Source organism: Pygocentrus nattereri, chromosome 26 (assembly GCF_015220715.1).
Source record: "Pygocentrus nattereri isolate fPygNat1 chromosome 26, fPygNat1.pri, whole genome shotgun sequence".
Classification (NCBI taxonomy): domain Eukaryota; kingdom Metazoa; phylum Chordata; class Actinopteri; order Characiformes; family Serrasalmidae; genus Pygocentrus; species Pygocentrus nattereri.
In genome coordinates, this window is record NC_051236.1 from 14922360 (window position 1) to 14941589 (window position 19230).

Below are 19230 nucleotides of genomic sequence, written 5' to 3' on the forward strand. Positions count from 1 at the left end.
AGCTTGTTCCTCAACTTGCACAAATATCTCAACCTGCACAGGCAGGGCCCAGCCGGAGGGCCAGAGAGGTATACTGGACTGAGCCAAAAATACCTTCTTTCCAAACTGGGGAGGATATTGAGAATTACCTGCTCCGCTTTGAACGCTTGACAAAAACTTGGGGATGGCCAGTTGAAGAATGGGCTTGTTGACTTGTGCTGTTGCTGACAGGCAAGGCCCTTGAGGCATATACAGCCGTGGATGAGGACATGTCGAACTCATATCTAGACCTGAGGGAGGCACTGCTTGCAAAGTTCAACATATCCTCTGAGACCTATCACCAGGGATTCAGGGGGAGGTTCATACCAGTAGGGGAGACACCAAAAGAGACTTGATCACCTGAAAGGCCTTTATCAACGCTGTGTGAAACCAGAATTGCACAGTAAGGAAGAGATCGGGGAGCTCATCATCCTTGAGTTACTCTGGGTGCTACCAATAGATGTCTGCACCTGGGTCCAGGAGCATGAGCCTGCAAATGGACTGATCGCAGCACAGTTGGCACAGCAGTATCTGAATGCTCAACGAGGATTGCCATGGTCCTCACTAGCGCAGTCATGTCAGAAATGGCACCTTGAGAGAAATTTAGGATCACCCATACATCCACCACAAACCACATCTCTCACCACTAGTCAATGGCAGGTCCCCACAAACATAGACACTCTCCAGTGAGATCCTTCCCTTGCTCACTTGTATGAACAGGTAGGACAGGGGAATAGCAATGGGTCACTTAGCTGTAAAGACCGACATGTTCTTGAGAACAACATTCTTTATTTGGCAGATTCACCTGATAACCATTTGGTTGTTCCCACTAGCTGCACACACCATTCCATTGGTTGGTCATCACAATAAAACCTACCTCAGGGTTAGCTGTTGCCTCTTCTGGCCTTCTATGTATTCTGATGTCCAGAAATACTGTAGTTCATGCCCTGACTGCCAAAAAAACAGACACATTCGACATTTGGATTAAGCACCTCTGCAGCCCTTGCCCATTATTTCCACACCCTTCAGATGTGTGGCTATGGATATCGTAGGCCCTCTTGAGCTCTGGGTTTAGGTACATCTTGGTTGTCTGTGATTATGCCCCACGCTTTCCAGAGGCCTTTCCGCTACACTCCATCACCACCCCTAAGATAATTATTGCCCTTGTACAACTCTTTTCCAGAGTGGGGTTTCCTGATGAAATCCTCACCGACCAAGGCTTGAATTTCACTTCTTGTCTCATGTCCCAATTCCACCAGCATCTGGGAATCACTGGCATTCTCACCACACTCTATCACCGACAAACTGATGGCCTTCTTGAAAGGTTCAATCAGACATTGAAATCCATGCTGAGAAAGTTTGTGTCGGACACTGGAAAGGATTGGGAAAATTGGTTGCACTTCCTACTTTTTGCTTATCGGGAGGTACCTGAGGCTTCAACTGGGTTCTCTTCATTTGAGCTTCTTTATGGATGGTCTGCACAGGGTCCCCTTGATCTCTTGCACCAAGTTGATAAGGAGACTTGTTGTATTGCAGATGAGAGATCACGAGGAGTCTTACAGAGAGCAGGCCCGTTTTCACCTGGAGAAAGCTCAGCATAACCAGAAAACCTGGTATGACCAGAAAGCTTGCCTACATGAATTTAAACCTGATCAGAAGATCCTTTGCTGCTTCCTACCTCCACCAACAAACTTCTGGCAAAGTGGTAAGAGGATACTGGCAGGTTCCATTGGCAAATGAATCTTGGGAATACACAGCATTCCTCGCTCCCCTGGGCCTCTTTCCCTTCAGTCATACCGTTTGGAATACATAATGCTCCAGTGACTTTTCAGTGGTTAATGGACCAGGCTGTGAAGATTTCTGCTATGCATATCTTGATGATGTGGTTATATTCAGCAGTACCTGGGATGATCATCTCAAGCATGTTGGCACTGTCCTCAAACACATTGATAATGCAGGCTTGACACTCAGTGTGGCCAAATGCAAATGGTTGGGAAGGGGTTTGATACAACCACAAGTGGACAAGGTGGAAGCTATCAGAAATGGTCCCAGACCTCACAACAAGAAGCAGGTACGTTCTTCCCCTTGCTTGGTCGGATGGTATCACTGACTCATCCCACAATTTGCTACGATTGTGGCCCCACAAACTGGACTGACCCTCAAGTCTTAAAAGAATCCAGTCTGCTAGACAGAAGACTGTGAGAGGTCATTTACAGCTCTTAAGGATGCCTTGTGTTCTAAACCAGTTCTAATCAGCCCAGACTTTACCAAGCCATTCATATTGCAAGTTGGATTAGAGCTGTCCTGCTGCATGGTAGAGATGGCCAAGAACAACTGGTAGTGTACCTAGTCAGAAGCTGTTGCAGAGAGAGACAAGATATTCCACTGCAGAAAAGGAAGCCCTTTCTTGAATTTTGTATTTATTTCATAAGTTATTATTGATGGTTATTTTTGTTTCTCCCTGCAGAGGTGAAGGACTGGTATGTGCTATGTTAGGTAGACCAGTGGATGTCTATTTAAGGAGCAATGCATTTCTGTAGATGAGGGAGATGGTTGGTTGATTTTTGAGCCAATGTATTTTGAGGGAAACTGTTGCTTCCTCAAAGTTCATAATATATTCTGCAAATAGGATTTTTTTTGTTTGTTTATTTTTCTTTTCTTAACATTTTCTTAGTTTTTGGGCACCTTTCACTAAATATACACCCTTGCACTGAATGTGCTATTGTGGTTTGCCATCTCTTTGTCTTACAACTCACAACCTTATCAGAGCATATTTACCCTCACCTACAAGCAAGGTGTGACAGCAGGATGACCTGTGTTTAGCCATCCTGTACAGACTGAACTATATTGACCCCTGGAATGTTTTTGTTTTGTCTCCTGTAGTGGTAGGTTGCTACGTGGATGTTATATCTGCTGCTAATTACAGTCTGACCCCATGCGTTGGCCCCACTGAAAAGTACTGTCACTTGCGCTGCTCTGTATAGCACAGATGTCATGTCTTGCATGTCTAAGATTCTTTTCTCTATTAGATATAATCTAGTGTTGTACAGGTATAATAGTATCTATTCTGGTCCTTGCAAATTTCTAAAGACCTGTGAAGTGGCACACACTGCGAGCTGATCATGAGAACACTCATACAATCTACAAGACAAGCCAGCACACATTGACAGTAGGGAGATATAGTGATGTTTTTTCTTGGGTTGTGCAAACCGGTGTGACCAAAGCATGCAGAATCCTTGCTCACTGGCTGATGGTACTTTTGTGTAATGAAATAGGAGATACCAGGACTGGCATTTATGGCACACTGAACTGGGTGAAAAGAAAATGGAAATAAAAATATTTCAAAATATATCTGTAAGTGTACATCAGGACAGCATTATCTACTCTTTGCCTTTTAAGTCTGGCAGGGGTCAGACCATGGTCCAGTATCTTCAACAAGTATTTAAGTGCTCATTAAAGCAGATCAACATATCCAAAAATGATCTGGTTCTAGTTCATCTGCATTTAGAAATATTAGCCCTAAACTTAGAAATGATTGCTAATGGCCTTGTCATGCCTGACATGTTTAGATTTGACTATCATAAAACATGTATTCCTGATGGAGGGGTACATGCAGAGCATTGTAAGGCAAATTAGTCTTCAATGAAAACCTCTTTTCTTAAGATTTACCACTATTTTATCATCATCAACACTGCACATTAAAACACAGAAGACACATGTATGTTTAGTCTGTATGTATAGACACTGTGACCCCTGGTTCCTATCACCACCACTGTAAAGAAATCTGTAAGTTTCTCTGCAATTAACCATTTCACACCAAATCACTCTGAATGACTTTGTTTACATCTCAGCCACAGAATTATACAGAAATTTTGAAACATCTGTGGAATTCCCTTGTATTAAATGCTAATGAATTAAAGGTAAAACAATTACAACAACCGATTCTGCAATGAAACAGTTCTTATAAAAAGTTTAAACACAAAGAATTACAAAGTGTGTTATATTAAGTTTATGTGATGAGTGCATAATTTCTGCTTTATTTTATTTCATTTTTTTTTGTTTTAGAAACAAACTAATCAAACTAATCAAAGAATAAATACAAAAGGGACAAACCGCTTGTGCTCAGACCGCTTACAGCAAGAGACAGCCCTGGTAAGCAAAGAGTTTTATGTGACTTGACCTGCAGGATTTTGAGGCAAATACCCCTGATGGCATATTAGCATTCTGCAGATTACAGCTGTTTCAATATCAGCGCTCAAATCCTAGTGGAGCTTTGGCGGAAGTGGTACAAACCCCCAAATCCAAGCTGCAGTCAAGTGAGCGGCTTTAGCACAGCTGCCTTTTGTGCTGCAGTTGACAGCAACACTCGCTTGTGCAACGGGCAGATAAAGAGGGGAAGGAAAAGATGGAAACTGCCTTTTCCTCTCTACCCAGCATTCACGCGCACACGCACACACACACACACACACACATCTCCGCAAACACACACACATGCAGGAGCCCCTCTGGCTGACGACAGCAGAGGAGACCCGCCCACCCAGGCACGGCAGCGGACCAATGAGAGCGCGCCATCGGGACGAGCCTTCGCAGCCTGCCTCTCATTCTCGCCTCCACAAACACACTGAGGGGAGTCACGTGACCCAGATATAGTACAACCAGCGTGCAGTGTGGAGCAGACCAGTCTGTGGCAACACGGCGCGACGTGGCTCGAGGGCGAGCTACTCATTACGAGCGCGCTGTACTCTTTCTTAACACCGAGGAGCGCGAGCTCAGTCGCGACGGTCTCTTCGGATGCCCTCATGCTTTTCTTGGAGACAAACAGGTAAGACCCTCGCGCTTTTCGCTGCTCCACACTTGAACTTGGCACGGTCTTGCGCGAGAGCATGGGCGTGCGCGTCCACGGTGCTCTGTTGCAGCAGCACACGCGCTGCCTGAGACGAAAACATGTTTACGTGAAATCGAGCTCGAGCCCCTTTCACGCGTTCACCTTCACCCAGGCGCCTCGCGACGGCGGCGTGAGACACGCGCCGTTCTTACTAAATTCCTATCGACAAAAATACACGTTCAGATTCAAAGACTTATAGAGAAGGAAATGTGACGTTCCGTCGAGATTAGGACGACAGAAAACAAGTCGCCACGCGGCAGAGGGAGGACATTTTCACGCGAAATTTTTACAAGCATTTGCACAGCACGAGAAAAAGGCAGCAGGCGCACGATATAAACAAATTATTCGAACATGCATGTGCACATGCGTGCAAAATTAAGACTCCTATCAGTGTAGTAGCTCCAGCTTTATGAATACTGTTGTGTTCATACATATATAACGTAAGTGGTGTGTAATAACGTGTTAATTAAGTAGAGCAAAGGAAATAATGGGCGATTATCGGTTATCGATTAGAAAGACTGGCCAAGACACGGCTGAACTGTTGGTCTCGCTGACTGAAGCAAATGTAACGCCTTTTTGCTTGTCTGCGTGGCGCGCGCGGCTGTTAAAAGCGCCCTGTGCGTCGCGCGCTCTTTCATGTTAATCATGTTGACAGTTTGTGAGTGGCGCGCGGAGGTTACTGTCGGTCACTGTGCGCTGGAAAATAAACTACGCTGGCCGTCGTTGAGGGGCGCGTGTGTAGAGCGTTCTAGTGATTCAACAGCTCCAGCGCTGTAACCTACTGTAGAAACCGTTCATCCAGGTCTGTTTGGATATTAGACGTTTCTGCGAATGTTTGTGTAAGAAAATGGCTGGAAAAATGACGCGAAACTGCACGTTATGCAACATTACGACATGGTAGCTTCTGTTAGTGACTTAAGTGTGTAGACCTGTTATTAATACAAAGTCAACCGCGCCTGTTATCAAGTCTCTAGAGTAGGGGTGCACAGATTTTTGTCTTGAGGGGCCAAAGTGCAATGTTTGAGGGCCAGAAAGACAAAACAGTATACAAACACTAAGGTAAGTATGTTTTAAATCTGGGTTTTGAGGTTTAATATTCATATTATATATCATATTATATATATATATATATATATATATATATATATGTATATATATATATAGATATATAGATATATATAGATATATATATATATATATTACAGCACCACAGAAATGGTTTATCATTCACCCGTATTAATTTTTTAAATATTACGTGAAGTTATACACTACTACACCATCACAATAACTATGTTATTACTCCAAAAAATCTAAATTTTCAATTGTTTAAATTGTATAGGCAGTAATGTAAAAGTGTATTTGTTCGTCTTTTGGGTTGCGGTGGGTTAGGGTAACTATTTGGTGGGGCAAATCAATTGCCAGCTCCTCATAAGCCAACTTTAGGCCCAACAACCACACTTGGGCAGCCCTTATCTAGAGACACTTGGCCACAATGTTTATGTCTGTTGTAGTTACCAATATGTGATCTAATACAAGTTATTTTCAATTATGGTGACTGTTTGAAATAAGAGTGCTGAAGGCATGTGGTCTTTAGGAACACTGTCTTCATGCTGCCTCCATGTGTTGTTCTGGATTGGAAACACACAGAGTTATATATATATTACATACTTGAATATTGTGTGCCTGAACAAAGCCCCCCCAGTGCAATATTATGACATTGTGAGGAAGCTGATGAAGCTGCACTTAATAACCAGTTACTGGTAGGCCAGTTCATTGATCTGCTGGCACATTGTCTTATCAACTTAAAGACAGATGAGTAAAATGTGAGTGGATTTTTTGTGGGTAGCATAAAAAATTTCATCAAAATATCAAAAATCATTTATCATTTTGCAACTGAGAAAATGTTAAAAAGTATCTGACCTTCTTTTTACTCTCTGGGTGTAGGTGCAACCTCGATATGAACCTTCCTTGTATAAGAAAAGCAAAAACTTGCCTCCTCTTTCTTGTTGTGAGAGAAACAGCATGACTTCTCCATAGTCTAATGGATAACCAGTGAAGCAGGGATCTACAATTTACAAAAACTGGACTAGCTCACATATCTGGATAATAGGGGAGATCCAGGGAATGGTGGATCACTTTCTCTCGATTGAAGAGAACTTTTTGTCTTACGGCAGCATTGACCCTGCCTCACCAGTTGTTCACCACCTTTCGGACATGGTGTCAGACTTGGGGGGCTATCAGGTGATGCCTTCGCCATTCTCAGAGGATGACCTCAGTGACGCATCAAGTCTGCGTTCCTGCTCTTCACCAGATTCCCAAGTCCTTAGCTCCAGCTATGGCAGCACATCCAGCGCTGAGAGCCAGGATAGCATTCTCAACTTCCTGCTGGCCCAGGCTTCATTGGGAAATGGTGGCAATGCGGGAACGAGCACTGTAACCCCGACTACTTTAGCGAGCATTCTCTGGGACTCACGTAAGGACGATGTGAAGGAAGAGAACTTTGAATTTCCGATTTGGTCCTTGTCAAACATGGAATCATCTGTTGAGCCTTTTCAACCAACTCTGGAGGAGATTGAGGAGTTCCTTGAAGAGAACATGAGTGGAGTGGTGTCCCTCAAACATGAACCCAGAGAAGGAGGCTTCCCCTTAGGGTTGGAGCTGGAGCTTGACCTGGGAATGGCAATGGGAGTGGAAGCCATGGAAGAAGCCTCACCCAGGGTGTCAGAGACAAGCACTGTTGGGTCTCAGCATAATTCTGACCAAACTGTGCCAGTGGCTGAGCATCCACTCAGCTCTGGCTTTGCCAGTGAGACCAAAAGCATGCTGAATGCCCCAAGTACTCCAGAAATTGGCACTCAGGCACAGGATATGATCAAGAAGGAGGCCCAAAGTACACCTGTGTCCACAGAGAATGGCACTAATGCCAGTGTAAGCAGTAGTAATAGTGGGAATACTAGGATGCCTGTAATTCTCCAAATTCAACCAGTTCAGCTCAAACAGGAGAACCAGGGACCTACTGGGCCTGCCACTCTTTCCCCAACAACTCAGTCTCCAGCTGCAGACATCAAAATTGCTCAGTTGCTGCTGAACATCCAGGGGCAGACCTTCGCACTGGTCCCTCAGTTTCTTCCCACTTCCGCCTCTTCAGTTTCAACAGCTGTCAGTCTTAATTGTGCATCTAAATTTGTGCGGATAGCACCGGTGCCAATTGCGGCAAAGCCGGCTGGGAGTGTTGGGGATGGTGTGGCCTTGGGTAGCATCCAAGATGGACTAATAGTTGGAGGAACTCAGAAGTTCCAGAAGAATCCAGTGGCAGATCTTATCAAAATGCACAAGTGCAACTTCCCAGGCTGTGCCAAGATGTACACCAAGAGCAGCCATCTGAAAGCTCACCTGAGGAGACATACTGGAGAGAAGCCGTTTGTCTGTAACTGGCCTGGCTGTAGATGGAAGTGAGTGTGCATTTATGTTAAAGGGATATTGAGGGGTTGGAAAGATAGTAACTGAAGTGCTATTGCAAATGATCCTGAAATATGTGCTTGTAACTAACAATAGTCAGTTTATTGGCCACAAGAGACAGATCTCCTTTGTAGATCATTATTGAATTTGTCAGCTGCTGACAAACTTTGGTAGTATGTTAGTTCTACTTCAGTTATCTTTGGCAGTACAAGGCACAAGTTGAATTTGCATGAGATTTTTTGAAAGGAGCCACAGTCCCTTCCAGGTCATTGGATCTTTGGATCGCACACAAGAAAACACACCCATCTCTTTTATTTGCAGTGATACCGTTATGTGTGCAGACTAATATAGTATGCATTGTTCCCCAGACATATCTGAAATCTTTCAAGTGAACTACTCTTTTGTCATGATGTTTGACATTCAGGAAGATTTAAACAGTATTAGAAAAATATTCAGCCTCTGGTCTACATGGCTATGCAGCAGACGTCACTTTTATAGAACTCTCTTTTGTGGGTTCTCTTTTTTATCTTCAAAGCTCACAGAGTACAAAGTTCAAAGTACCACAAATGTGCTGTATTCTAAAGTAATACAGAAAATGTATATAGAAATTCATAAGGAATAATAATAGGACTTGTTTAAAGAGTGTTTTATGTAAATCTTCCACTGTTTTCTAGAAGTGAAAATTAAGACAACCAACCAGAGATGAAATGAGAAGGCAGTATTTCGCATTTATTCACTGAAATAGGAAGACTGAAGAATAGAATAGAAAGACAGTGACATGGGATGGGTGGGTGGATCAGGGGATGGAATAGACAATGGATAAACAGATGGATCCAGTATAGATATAGACAGATTGAGTGTGAAGATGCAGAAGAAAGCAAGACATTTTTCTGCAGATCAGAAGATCAGAGAAAAACTACTATATAAAATGGAAAGGTTTTGTTCTGTCAGTGATATATACACACACACATTATATATACCGCTGCTGTGAGATACAAGGACAAGACCTTCATTATCTCCATTTTTTCATGTTTTGGACATAATACCTGTTGCCCTTTACATTGTATGTAAATTGAATTTGTCCTGTAAAGTTACCACACACACACACACACACACACACACACACACACACACACACACACACACACACATACATATATATATATAAAACACACACACAAATACAGCATAGGTTGAGGATGTCTGGCAGGGCTGATATTTCCATTTTCCAGAGTGTAAATTGAAACGGAGGCACAGCATGTGGCCCGAAGTCACATGTGTGTTGAGAGTGGACAGCTAGGCTGTGTGTCTTAAAGTAATAGATACATTGTCTTTGTTGCTGTTGGTGTGTTCAGGGCTTGGAAGTGTTGTTGAAACAGTATTAGTATCCAGCTGAAAAGGGTTACACCCAAAACCCAAGAATGTGTGAGGTAAACCACTTTATGGGAAAAAAATCTAATTAACAATAAGCCTTCAAACGCATTTCAGGTTGAGCTTTTACTCTTCATTTCAGGTTAGAGAGATAAATAGACAGATGTGTTTTATTGAAATTTCAGAATCAGGTTATATGACATGTTAATAAAGGCAGGTGTTTGTGTGTCTATGTGTGAAGCTCTGCAATCTCATACGTAATTATCTTATTTCTGTGGAGGAACAGATGTGACCAGAGAAGAGTAAGGGACAAGCTCAGACACAACTACTGAGAGAGAGAAACTGTTCCAAGGCTTTTCCTCTTTTATTTCACACACAGAAAAACAGAACCTTCTAGAAGACAGCACCGTCACTGCAGGAGCAATCTCTCTCTCTCTCTCTCTGTCTCTCTCAGTTATGGATCACACTCTTCACACACTCACTCTCTCTTTTCTCACTCTGCCTCTTTAATCTCTCTCTCTATTGGCATGTAACAAAATATATTGTTGCTGAGGCAGTCAACAGGTAAACACTTAAACATAAATAAGGGTAGGAAAGAAAATCTTTGCTAGTAATAAAAAGGGGAACAGTATAAAAAAAAGAGTTGAATCAACTTTTGCCCCTTCCTCTCTCTCTTTTCTCTCTTTCATTCTCTCTCTCCCTCTCTCTCTCATTCTCTTTCTCTGTTCCAGTGACAATCTGGCAGCTAGCCAGGTCTGACAAGCACCAACCATGAGAACTCAATTAGAAACAATTTCAACCCCCCCCCCCCCCCCCCCCCCCCCCCCCCCCCCCCCCCCCCCCCCCCCCCCCCCCCCCCCCCACACACACACACACACAGACACCAGGGCTGTTTATCTGTCAGTTGTAATGATGTCCTAGATGTTCATATCATTATTTTAATGTGAGTTGTATGATGGTAGCTAGTTGACGAAACTAACCCTGTACCTGCGCTTCACTGAGAGAAGGTGGAAACACTGACCGTTCTGGGAGGGGTGAGGTAAATAGTGTGTGTGGGTGTGTGTATGTGTGTGTGCACATAATTTGAATGGACAGCAGGAAACGGGTTGTTTTCCAGGCCATGAATCTTTGGCAAACAAAAGAGTTTCTGTGCAAAAGACAAAAGAGAGACTTTAGATTAGAGAGAACAAAACAAAAATTGTGTGTGTGTGTGTGTGTGTTGGGGGGGGGGGGGGGGGGGGGGGGGGTTGCAAGGGCCTCTGTTTCAGGTTAAAAACTGGCCGGTGGTGTAGAAAGACAAAGAGCCTGTACTGAATAGTTACCATGACTGTGAGAGTGGAACGCCTCCTGCTCCTGAGCACTCTCTCTCTCTCTCTCTCTCTCTCTCTCTCTCTCTCACACACACACACACATCTTGTCTCATGTGGTATTTTATATCCTTTTACTTTCCAGTTAGTGTATTCGTGTAAGTTTTGAAGAGTAACCCAGAAGTTAAGTAATGAGTAGTAAGATTACTTTTTTCTGGGAAGTAATCTGTAAAGTAATCCCATTACAACTTTAGAGAAACAGTCATTTATAATGGATTTCTTTTTTTGAGTAACTGTTCAAACACTGAAGCAGAGATAAAGAAGCATTATACATTGTATGTCCAAAAGTTTGTAGACACCTGATCATTTAACATTTCCTCTGAAATCAGTGGCATTAATAGGGGGCAGTCGTGGGCTGGAGGTTAGGGATCCAGCCTCATGACCGGAAGGTCGCCGGTTCGATCCCCAGAGCCGACAGCACATGACTGAGGTGTCCTTGAGCAAGACACCTAACCCCCAACTGCTCCCCGGGCGCTGCGGATTGGGCTGCCCACCGCTCCGGGCAAGTGTGCTCACTGCCCCCTAGTGTGTATGTGGTGTTTCACTTCACAGATGGGTTAAATGCGGAGTTGAAATTTCTAATAAGGGTATGAGGATTTGATTGAATTCAGGCACAAGAGCATTGGTGAGGTCAGATAATGATGTTAGATGATTAGTTCTGGATTATGAACATCATTTCAACTCATCCCAGAGGTACTAGATTGAGCTCCATCACTCCAGAGAGTTGTGTTGCTCCACAGCCCAGTGCTGGGGGGCTTTATACCCCTCTAGCCGACATTTGGATTTGAGAGTGGTGGCTCTAGTGTCCCATTCTCTTGCAGATGCTTTTTGATGGAGATTATACATGATGGGTGTGCACCACTGAATGCCTTTGTAAGAAATGGGTGTACTTTAAAGTAGCTGAATTAGAAGGAATATCTGGATATTTTGGATGAATAGAGCATAATGTATATTTCTATAATATAATACGGATATTGAAGTGTATTCCCATCTTTACATTACAATTCTGTTGGTATATGCAGGAATTACATGTATTTGTTTCTATTGCATTCTTATTATTTGCAGTTAAGGACTGAAGTGGTGAGAATGGCTTTGCATGAGTAATATGAGGGAATGTTCTGGTAATTATCTTATGGTCCCTAAGCCTCCACTTGGGAATATCAGTGCACACTAGCTTGGAAAACACAGACACACACATGCACATATTTGTGTTCCCTCTAGGAACAGTCTCTCTCTCTCTCTCTCTCTCTCTCTCTCTCAAACACTCACACATTTCTGAGAGGGCCTCTTGGCATGCAGACTCCACTGGAACACAGAAAAGCTGCAAAGCCCAAAATTCCACTCTGCTCTCGAGGAAGGAATTTTCTAGAAACAGTTTCCTGTCAGAAATGACTAGGCTGTGCAGGTTTTCAGCAGAACCATGACAGCTCACTGCCAGTAGACACAATGGCCGGTAATACTCGTTTAAAAATCATTTTCTTTAACAGAAGCTAACCTTAAACATTACAGATGCAAACAAAAAGACTTACTTCAGGACAGAGTTCCACCAGTATTATACACTGTTTTATGTAGTTGTAGCCAAATGTTGTATCTCATAAGTAATAACTTTATAGAAAACACAGACAATGTTCTTAACAATAATGTCTGTGTGTTTAACAGGACTTTATTCGAAGTAATTCAGGACCATTTCTATTGGTCCACTTATTATGAAATCCTAAAAAGAGTACACATGCAACTGCCATTTTTAAATTACGCAATTTTGTATGACAGCAATGTTACGTGGCAGTTATTTTATGTTGTATTTTACTGTTATTGGTATAGATAGCAGAAATAGTGTTTATAAAATTGATTTTGAAACTCTATGTCATAAAACAGTTATAATGCTGTGTGTCATTATGAACTTGCTGGCTTACTTTCTCCATAAAAGTAAGGCAGACTGCATCCTCACAGAGATGAAATTGTGCTTTTAGACTTCTGAGCAGGTGAATTTTGCTGATCCTATGAAAGGCGGTGCATGAATATTCTAGGCTAGGAATAATGGTAAAATGTGCAGTCGTCAAGATAATCGACTTTGGGTGAGCTGTTTTGACACTGAGTCACTGTGATATATCTGAAAGATATACCTACAAGAGTTTCTCCCATATTGAGTTAGTATCTTGTATCTTGACTGTACAGTAATGTGTAGTGGTATGTGGTACACTACATGGTTATATGGTTCCGTAATTACTATATGCAAAATCTGACACAATCAAATTTACATAGTTTTCCTCTTACCTCAAAATGTAATCAGCTGAGATGTGTTTGGCATCTAAAGTTTGCTTCTTTAGTTTTGCACTGGAGCTACTAGGCTAATGTAGCTAACAAGTAATGGAAATTTATAGCCGATATTATGTCGTCCCAAATTGACTTTCTTATTTCTAAAAATGGATAAAGATATATCACATAGCTAAAACAGCAGTAACAGTTATTTTGCAGCCTGATTTTTTTTTACAATTTTATATATATATTTTTTTCATTTCTATACTGATCTCATGCCCTACTGCTTCTGAGTACTATAATGATTGTATGTTTGTTTTTAACCTTCAAGACTCTCTGCCATAGTTTTACATTTATGGTTATGTAAGGCCTTTCACAATTACCCAACCCTTTACAGCACCCTACACTGTAAAATACATTTAGCCTTATCATATATGTTGAGTTCAATGCCAGAGGCTGTAGCTGCTGTCTGCACAGTTCACCTTATCAGCTTACTTAGTTCTGAGCTTTAAACAGCTGAGTGCCAAGTGCTGGTCCCAGGCAAACACAGATGATGAGCAGCGATAGTGATAGCTCACTGAATAGGTATGCTGGTGATTAATTTTATGAAATCAGCATTTTGCTCCAGGCCTGTTAGAATGCATGCAGTCTGCTATCATCTGCAACCACAGAGATAGCATGAGACCTGCTGTCCAGTGTTGCTTTGCACCAGAGAGTGTGGCCTATGTACTTATACACTGCAATGGAGATCAGCAGATGTACAATATTCCAGTTGCTTCCAATTACCTTAAGCGTTGAGCACCCAGGGTATGTTTGGTGTCCAAAGTTTGCTTCTTCAGTAATTGCATAGGAGCAATGAAGCTAATGTAGCTAACAAGTCATGGACCCTTATAGCTACAGATTGGCATCTCAAAATACTGTTATCTGTGTAAATGGACAAGTTAAAGAGTGGTTCTCAAACCAGTCCTCATTGGCCCCAGCCCACTTTTTCAGATTTGCAGAGTTGATTTTGAGATAGGAGGCTTTCCTAGTTACAATCCTATGTGACTGTCATATTCTAATCCTTGTCTCTGTGCCCACTCCAGGTTTTCCCGCTCAGATGAGCTGTCGCGTCACCGGCGGTCCCATTCTGGTGTGAAGCCTTACCAGTGTCCCGTGTGTGAGAAGAAGTTCGCCCGCAGCGACCACCTGTCGAAGCACATCAAAGTCCACCGCTTTCCCCGAAGCAGCCGGACAGTCCGTCCTACTGCCTGATGAGCCAGTCCTAATTAAGACTTACCTATGGACAAAATGGAAGGCTGGAAGACACAACTCTGTGTGTGTGTGTGTGTGTGTGTTATGTTTTTGTGAAAATGTACACACAACTCAACATACGTGTGTAGATGTGAGGTGACTGATGGAAGATGTATCAGGCCTGAGCATGTATTTAACTGCCTTCCACAGAACACAGTGCACGTATACACAGTGCTTTCTCCTTTTTCCTAATATTTATAGTGTTTTAAGCATGGTGGCAAAACATTGGCAACATGTTGTCACATTTGGTGCTATACTTTGTTTGGAATACTAAGAAGATGGGACTGGAATTGAGACAGAAACTGCTACTAGGGATCAGTCTATCCGAATAAGCTATGGGGACACTTTTGTACATGACTCTAACTTTATGTAAGTTTTGTGTAAGAACTGCGGAACGACAATAGAAATGCAAAAAAACTGTAACGCAACAAAACTAAAATGTGCACAGTGTTGATTGTACATGTTTATATGTATGCCTTCAATCGGTGTTGACTTTTTTTTATCTCATATTGCTTTTAATGCGAGGTGTTTTGTAAGATGGTGTTTGCATTTTTGTTAGTGTTGGCTTTTAATGGCTCTGCTTGTAATGCTCTTTGGCCTTAGGTGACCACAAAGGCCTTATCTCAGGTGTGGTCTGGGTCCGGGTGGGGGTGGGGTGGGTGGTGTAGGTGGACTTGGGGGATGACCTATAAAGCTAGGACCACCTAATTTACGTTATCATGATCTAAGGGGGATATACACTGAAAAAAGTGGTGCATTGAATTTGCTTAATTCAAATGAGTATATGATGTGTCTAACATTATGCATAAATAAAATATATTACCTCAGTGTTGCCAAAAGTAAGTCAACTGAACAACAAAACAGTGTTGATATATTTTGTTCATGTGAAACAGTGTCCACATTTGAATCATGTAAATTCAATGTATTACTCTGTGTAATGTAAGTCACATATGATGCAGCTTGTATTTGCAGCTGCTGTGTGATGAGTTTGAGTGGTGGCACACATCAGTGATAATAGATGAGAATGAACTTGCTTGACATTTTGTAAGCATATTGGAGCCTTTTGCCTGAGCTTTTGAGCTGAGAGTCCTCTCTTCCTGTTTATTTTTTTTTTAACTTTCAGTGACACAAAATCTGCCTCAGAACCCTAAACACCTGTTACTGGATTCCTCACATATCATTGTACTACCATAGTCTGTCATTGGGTAAGCAAAGTCAATGCTGTGCTAACCAGTACAACCCCCTTTTCATACAAACTTGAGTATGACCATCCTAACGTTGCTGTAACTTTCAATTATGGTTACATTTGGTATTACATTGTGAGAATTATGTACTGTACTAGCCAAATATTACACAACAGCACTTATCTGGGTTGGTTCATGTTTGCTTGTAAGGTTGAGTCAGAAGAACAAGCCTGTAGAGGTGGTTGCAGGCAAAACAGTGGCAGTACTGAGGCCATGAGTAGAGTTTGTTATTATTCTAAGGACTTCAAATCATGTGTTGCGGATATTTGCTTCCTTATGTGTCACACATATGTTCTCTGTCTGATCAAGGGACACAGTTTATGTATATGCATCACGGCATTCCTTCCATTCATAGACTAAACTTTATAAATGCTTGTTGATGCACAGGTGTTTTAAGCCACATCCTATGAATGTATGTAAATAAAAGGGACATGTACATAGCTTCATCCGTACCTGAATGATTCTAAAGGAGAGCGAGAGAGAAAGAAAAGGCAATCAAAATAAAAAAGAAAATGTCTGTGGTTGTGAAGATTTCTAGTGTAATCCTTAATGTGTATATAGTTATGTTTCAGTACATATAAATATATATATTTTTCCCTTGTACACAAAATCCATTTACAAATAAAACATGGAAATGTACATAAATGTCTTTGCTTGATGATTTTGGTTTTGTAATGGAAAGATTATAAATACAGAGAACCATGCAAGTAACTGTAAGATGCTTAATGCTACATTGGTCTCATTATTACCATTAGACTAATATCTGTGCCTTTAACATCTTGAAGGCTGCCACTTTGAATACAACTTAAAGATTTCAAATAGGAAGTTTGCATGTTTGGTTTCAGTCACACTGAACACACTGAAGTACTGCTAGTACGGTGCTAGCATGCGAACACAAGCATTCATGGGTTAGTTACTCAGTTTTTTCCCTCAATTAATCATAGCCAATTTCCACCCTCCTACCATATGATTCAACCAAGCTGAGAGAGTGATGGTTAGTTCATGCTTCTTCCAAGAAATGTGAAGCAACACTGCATTTTTTCAAACCACTGCATAGCTGATCCACTTGACCACCTCAAATGTTCCACTTGTTGGTTATACAGAACTACCTCTTTAGATACAGCCAGAAACAAAATCAAGAGAGACTCAATTTGGAGACAGAGGTGGCCACTCAGTTTGTCTATAAAACTGAAGCGCTTTCATATGTGAATCCAACAGCTAAAATGTTTTTATTTTTTCATTAGGAAATTGGTTGACTGTTCAGTAGTTTTTTGAAGATATTTCTTTGTCCCATTGTTATATACATATGAGAACATGCAGTCTACTCGCTGATCTGATAAATTGACAGTATTGTATGAAATTATGGTGCAACTGTACAACAATGCACATTTTACCAGAAGATAAATTTATAGAGGCCATCCTGTTCTCATTACCAAACAGTGAGCTAATAAGACAATTGACATTTCGATCCGCCAGTTTTGTTTCTGGACATTGGAAGAAAACATTGAATATCTACTGAGATGTAACTTTAGGAATTAAGGGAAGTCTAAGTGTTTCTTAATTAATGCATACTAATGTGTTTTGAACGAATGCTTTCTTTCAACTTGAATTAACAAAACTTCAGCTTCTTCTCAGCTGAAATCTTGCTGGTGTTCATCTGCTATGCTTGGATAGTATTTGCAAAATTCACAGTTATTGGTGGAAAATGACTATGCTTTAGCCAACCAGTTTCATTACAATAAGTAGGAAGCAAGGCCTGTGGATTTCATCAAGTTGAGCTCAGGCTCAAGCAGAACTGGTCTTGCTAATGTTTTTCAGAAAGACCAACAGTAGAAGACAGATTCAGGTGACAAGATCCACCATTGGTAAACAGACAGTTCCTGGCCATTAAAATGTAAACATACGGGCAGCATCTCAGATTTATGACATGTTGAATTTTAGGTGATCTTTGATTTTGTTCAGCTCTCCCCGCATGACATGCAGTTCTGGCTGGGGGTGTAATTATGCTCATGCTCAAAATCACTTAGTCACTGACCATAAGGACACAGCCAGAGTGTTATGCTGACGAGGAAGAGCTGGTTTAAAGCTGAATGTGCACATTGGCATGTCTTCACAGAACTGCCTCATGCTGTTCAGGGATTTGAGTTCATGTGTATAAGGGATGGGAAAACATGTTGTTTTCAGGGGTAATTAAAAGACTGAATGTTTTGGTTCAGTAGAAACAGCAATACTTAATCTCAAACATGTGTCCGGCACTACTGTGCTGTCACACAGCTTGTTTGTACCAATTAGGGATGAAGGAAGTGTGAGGTTCTACCTGCAGAGCTACCTCCTCATCTATTCTGAAGTAAAACCTTTTGTAACTCGTTCAACCCTTGGATCCTTTTACAATAGGGAATTCATTGGTTAATTTCTTCTTAAATGAGATTTCAATGTCTCATATATAACCCAGATTCTCACCACTGTAACTGGGATTTTAATGTCAGTGAATATCAAGACTCCCTCAGACACTTGTGCATGTTGATGGATCTTGCACATGACATGCTGGAAGATCATCTTTCAAATAGCTATGTGGACTGATATGTACAGAGACACATCAGGACTTCAGTAAACCATGTTTTACCCACAAAAAGAAAAGCTGCAGCCCAACTGTTTGATGCTGTGCCAAAAATGAGACACCTGATTTGACTCATTTGTTAATTGCAACGTGCAGTAGATATGTTTGAGGAGGAAAATCATTAAACTTGGATGGACACTGGCTGTCCAGAAAGAGAATTGAATGCACCAACTCAACCATAGCTCAATTAGGACCAGCACACATTGGACACATAGCACATTCCAAAAATTCTACTCTTGTGTTTAATAAAGGATAAAGCAATATTTGTTGTTGAGGTTTACACACAAGAAAGCAGTCAATATAAAGTCTAAGAACTTAAACAGACACCCGTATTAGGGAAGGATGTGTGTTAGGATTAAGTTTTGGTTTGAAATCAAGGGTAGATTTGGGATTAGGGCCAGGGTTAGGGTTAAGTTTTGGGTAAGGTTAAGTAAGATTAGGTTTTGCTTACTAGAAGTACCAAATAAACTATGTAACATATCAACAATACATCTACTTCATTTAAATAATGTGAGAACAGTATATCTTTAAGGTATTTATTCCAATGTTATTAGATGCTGCAGTGCTGCTGTTTCACTGGTATGTTACATATTCTCTGTTAACAGGTTATTATTTATCTATAAATAATTGATTGCATTAAATCTGTATTAGTGGAGTTTAAAATGAGCGTAACATTTTGGCTGTTTAGCTAGCTACAGTTGCACTAAAATTGTTGAAGTA

General features: G+C 41.4%; 1 protein-coding gene across 1 annotated transcript; it reads left to right on the forward strand.

Moving 5' to 3' along the window:
• The first annotated feature begins 4656 nt into the window (after positions 1–4656).
• Positions 4657–16532, forward strand: LOC108427618 (Krueppel-like factor 15). The gene is made up of 3 exons (XM_017697894.2): positions 4657–4840; positions 6848–8355; positions 14442–16532. Exons 2-3 carry the CDS (start codon positions 7028–7030, stop codon positions 14608–14610), a joined length of 1497 nt encoding a protein of 498 aa, XP_017553383.1. The 5' UTR covers positions 4657–4840; positions 6848–7027; the 3' UTR covers positions 14611–16532.
• The last annotated feature ends 2698 nt before the right edge of the window (positions 16533–19230 follow it).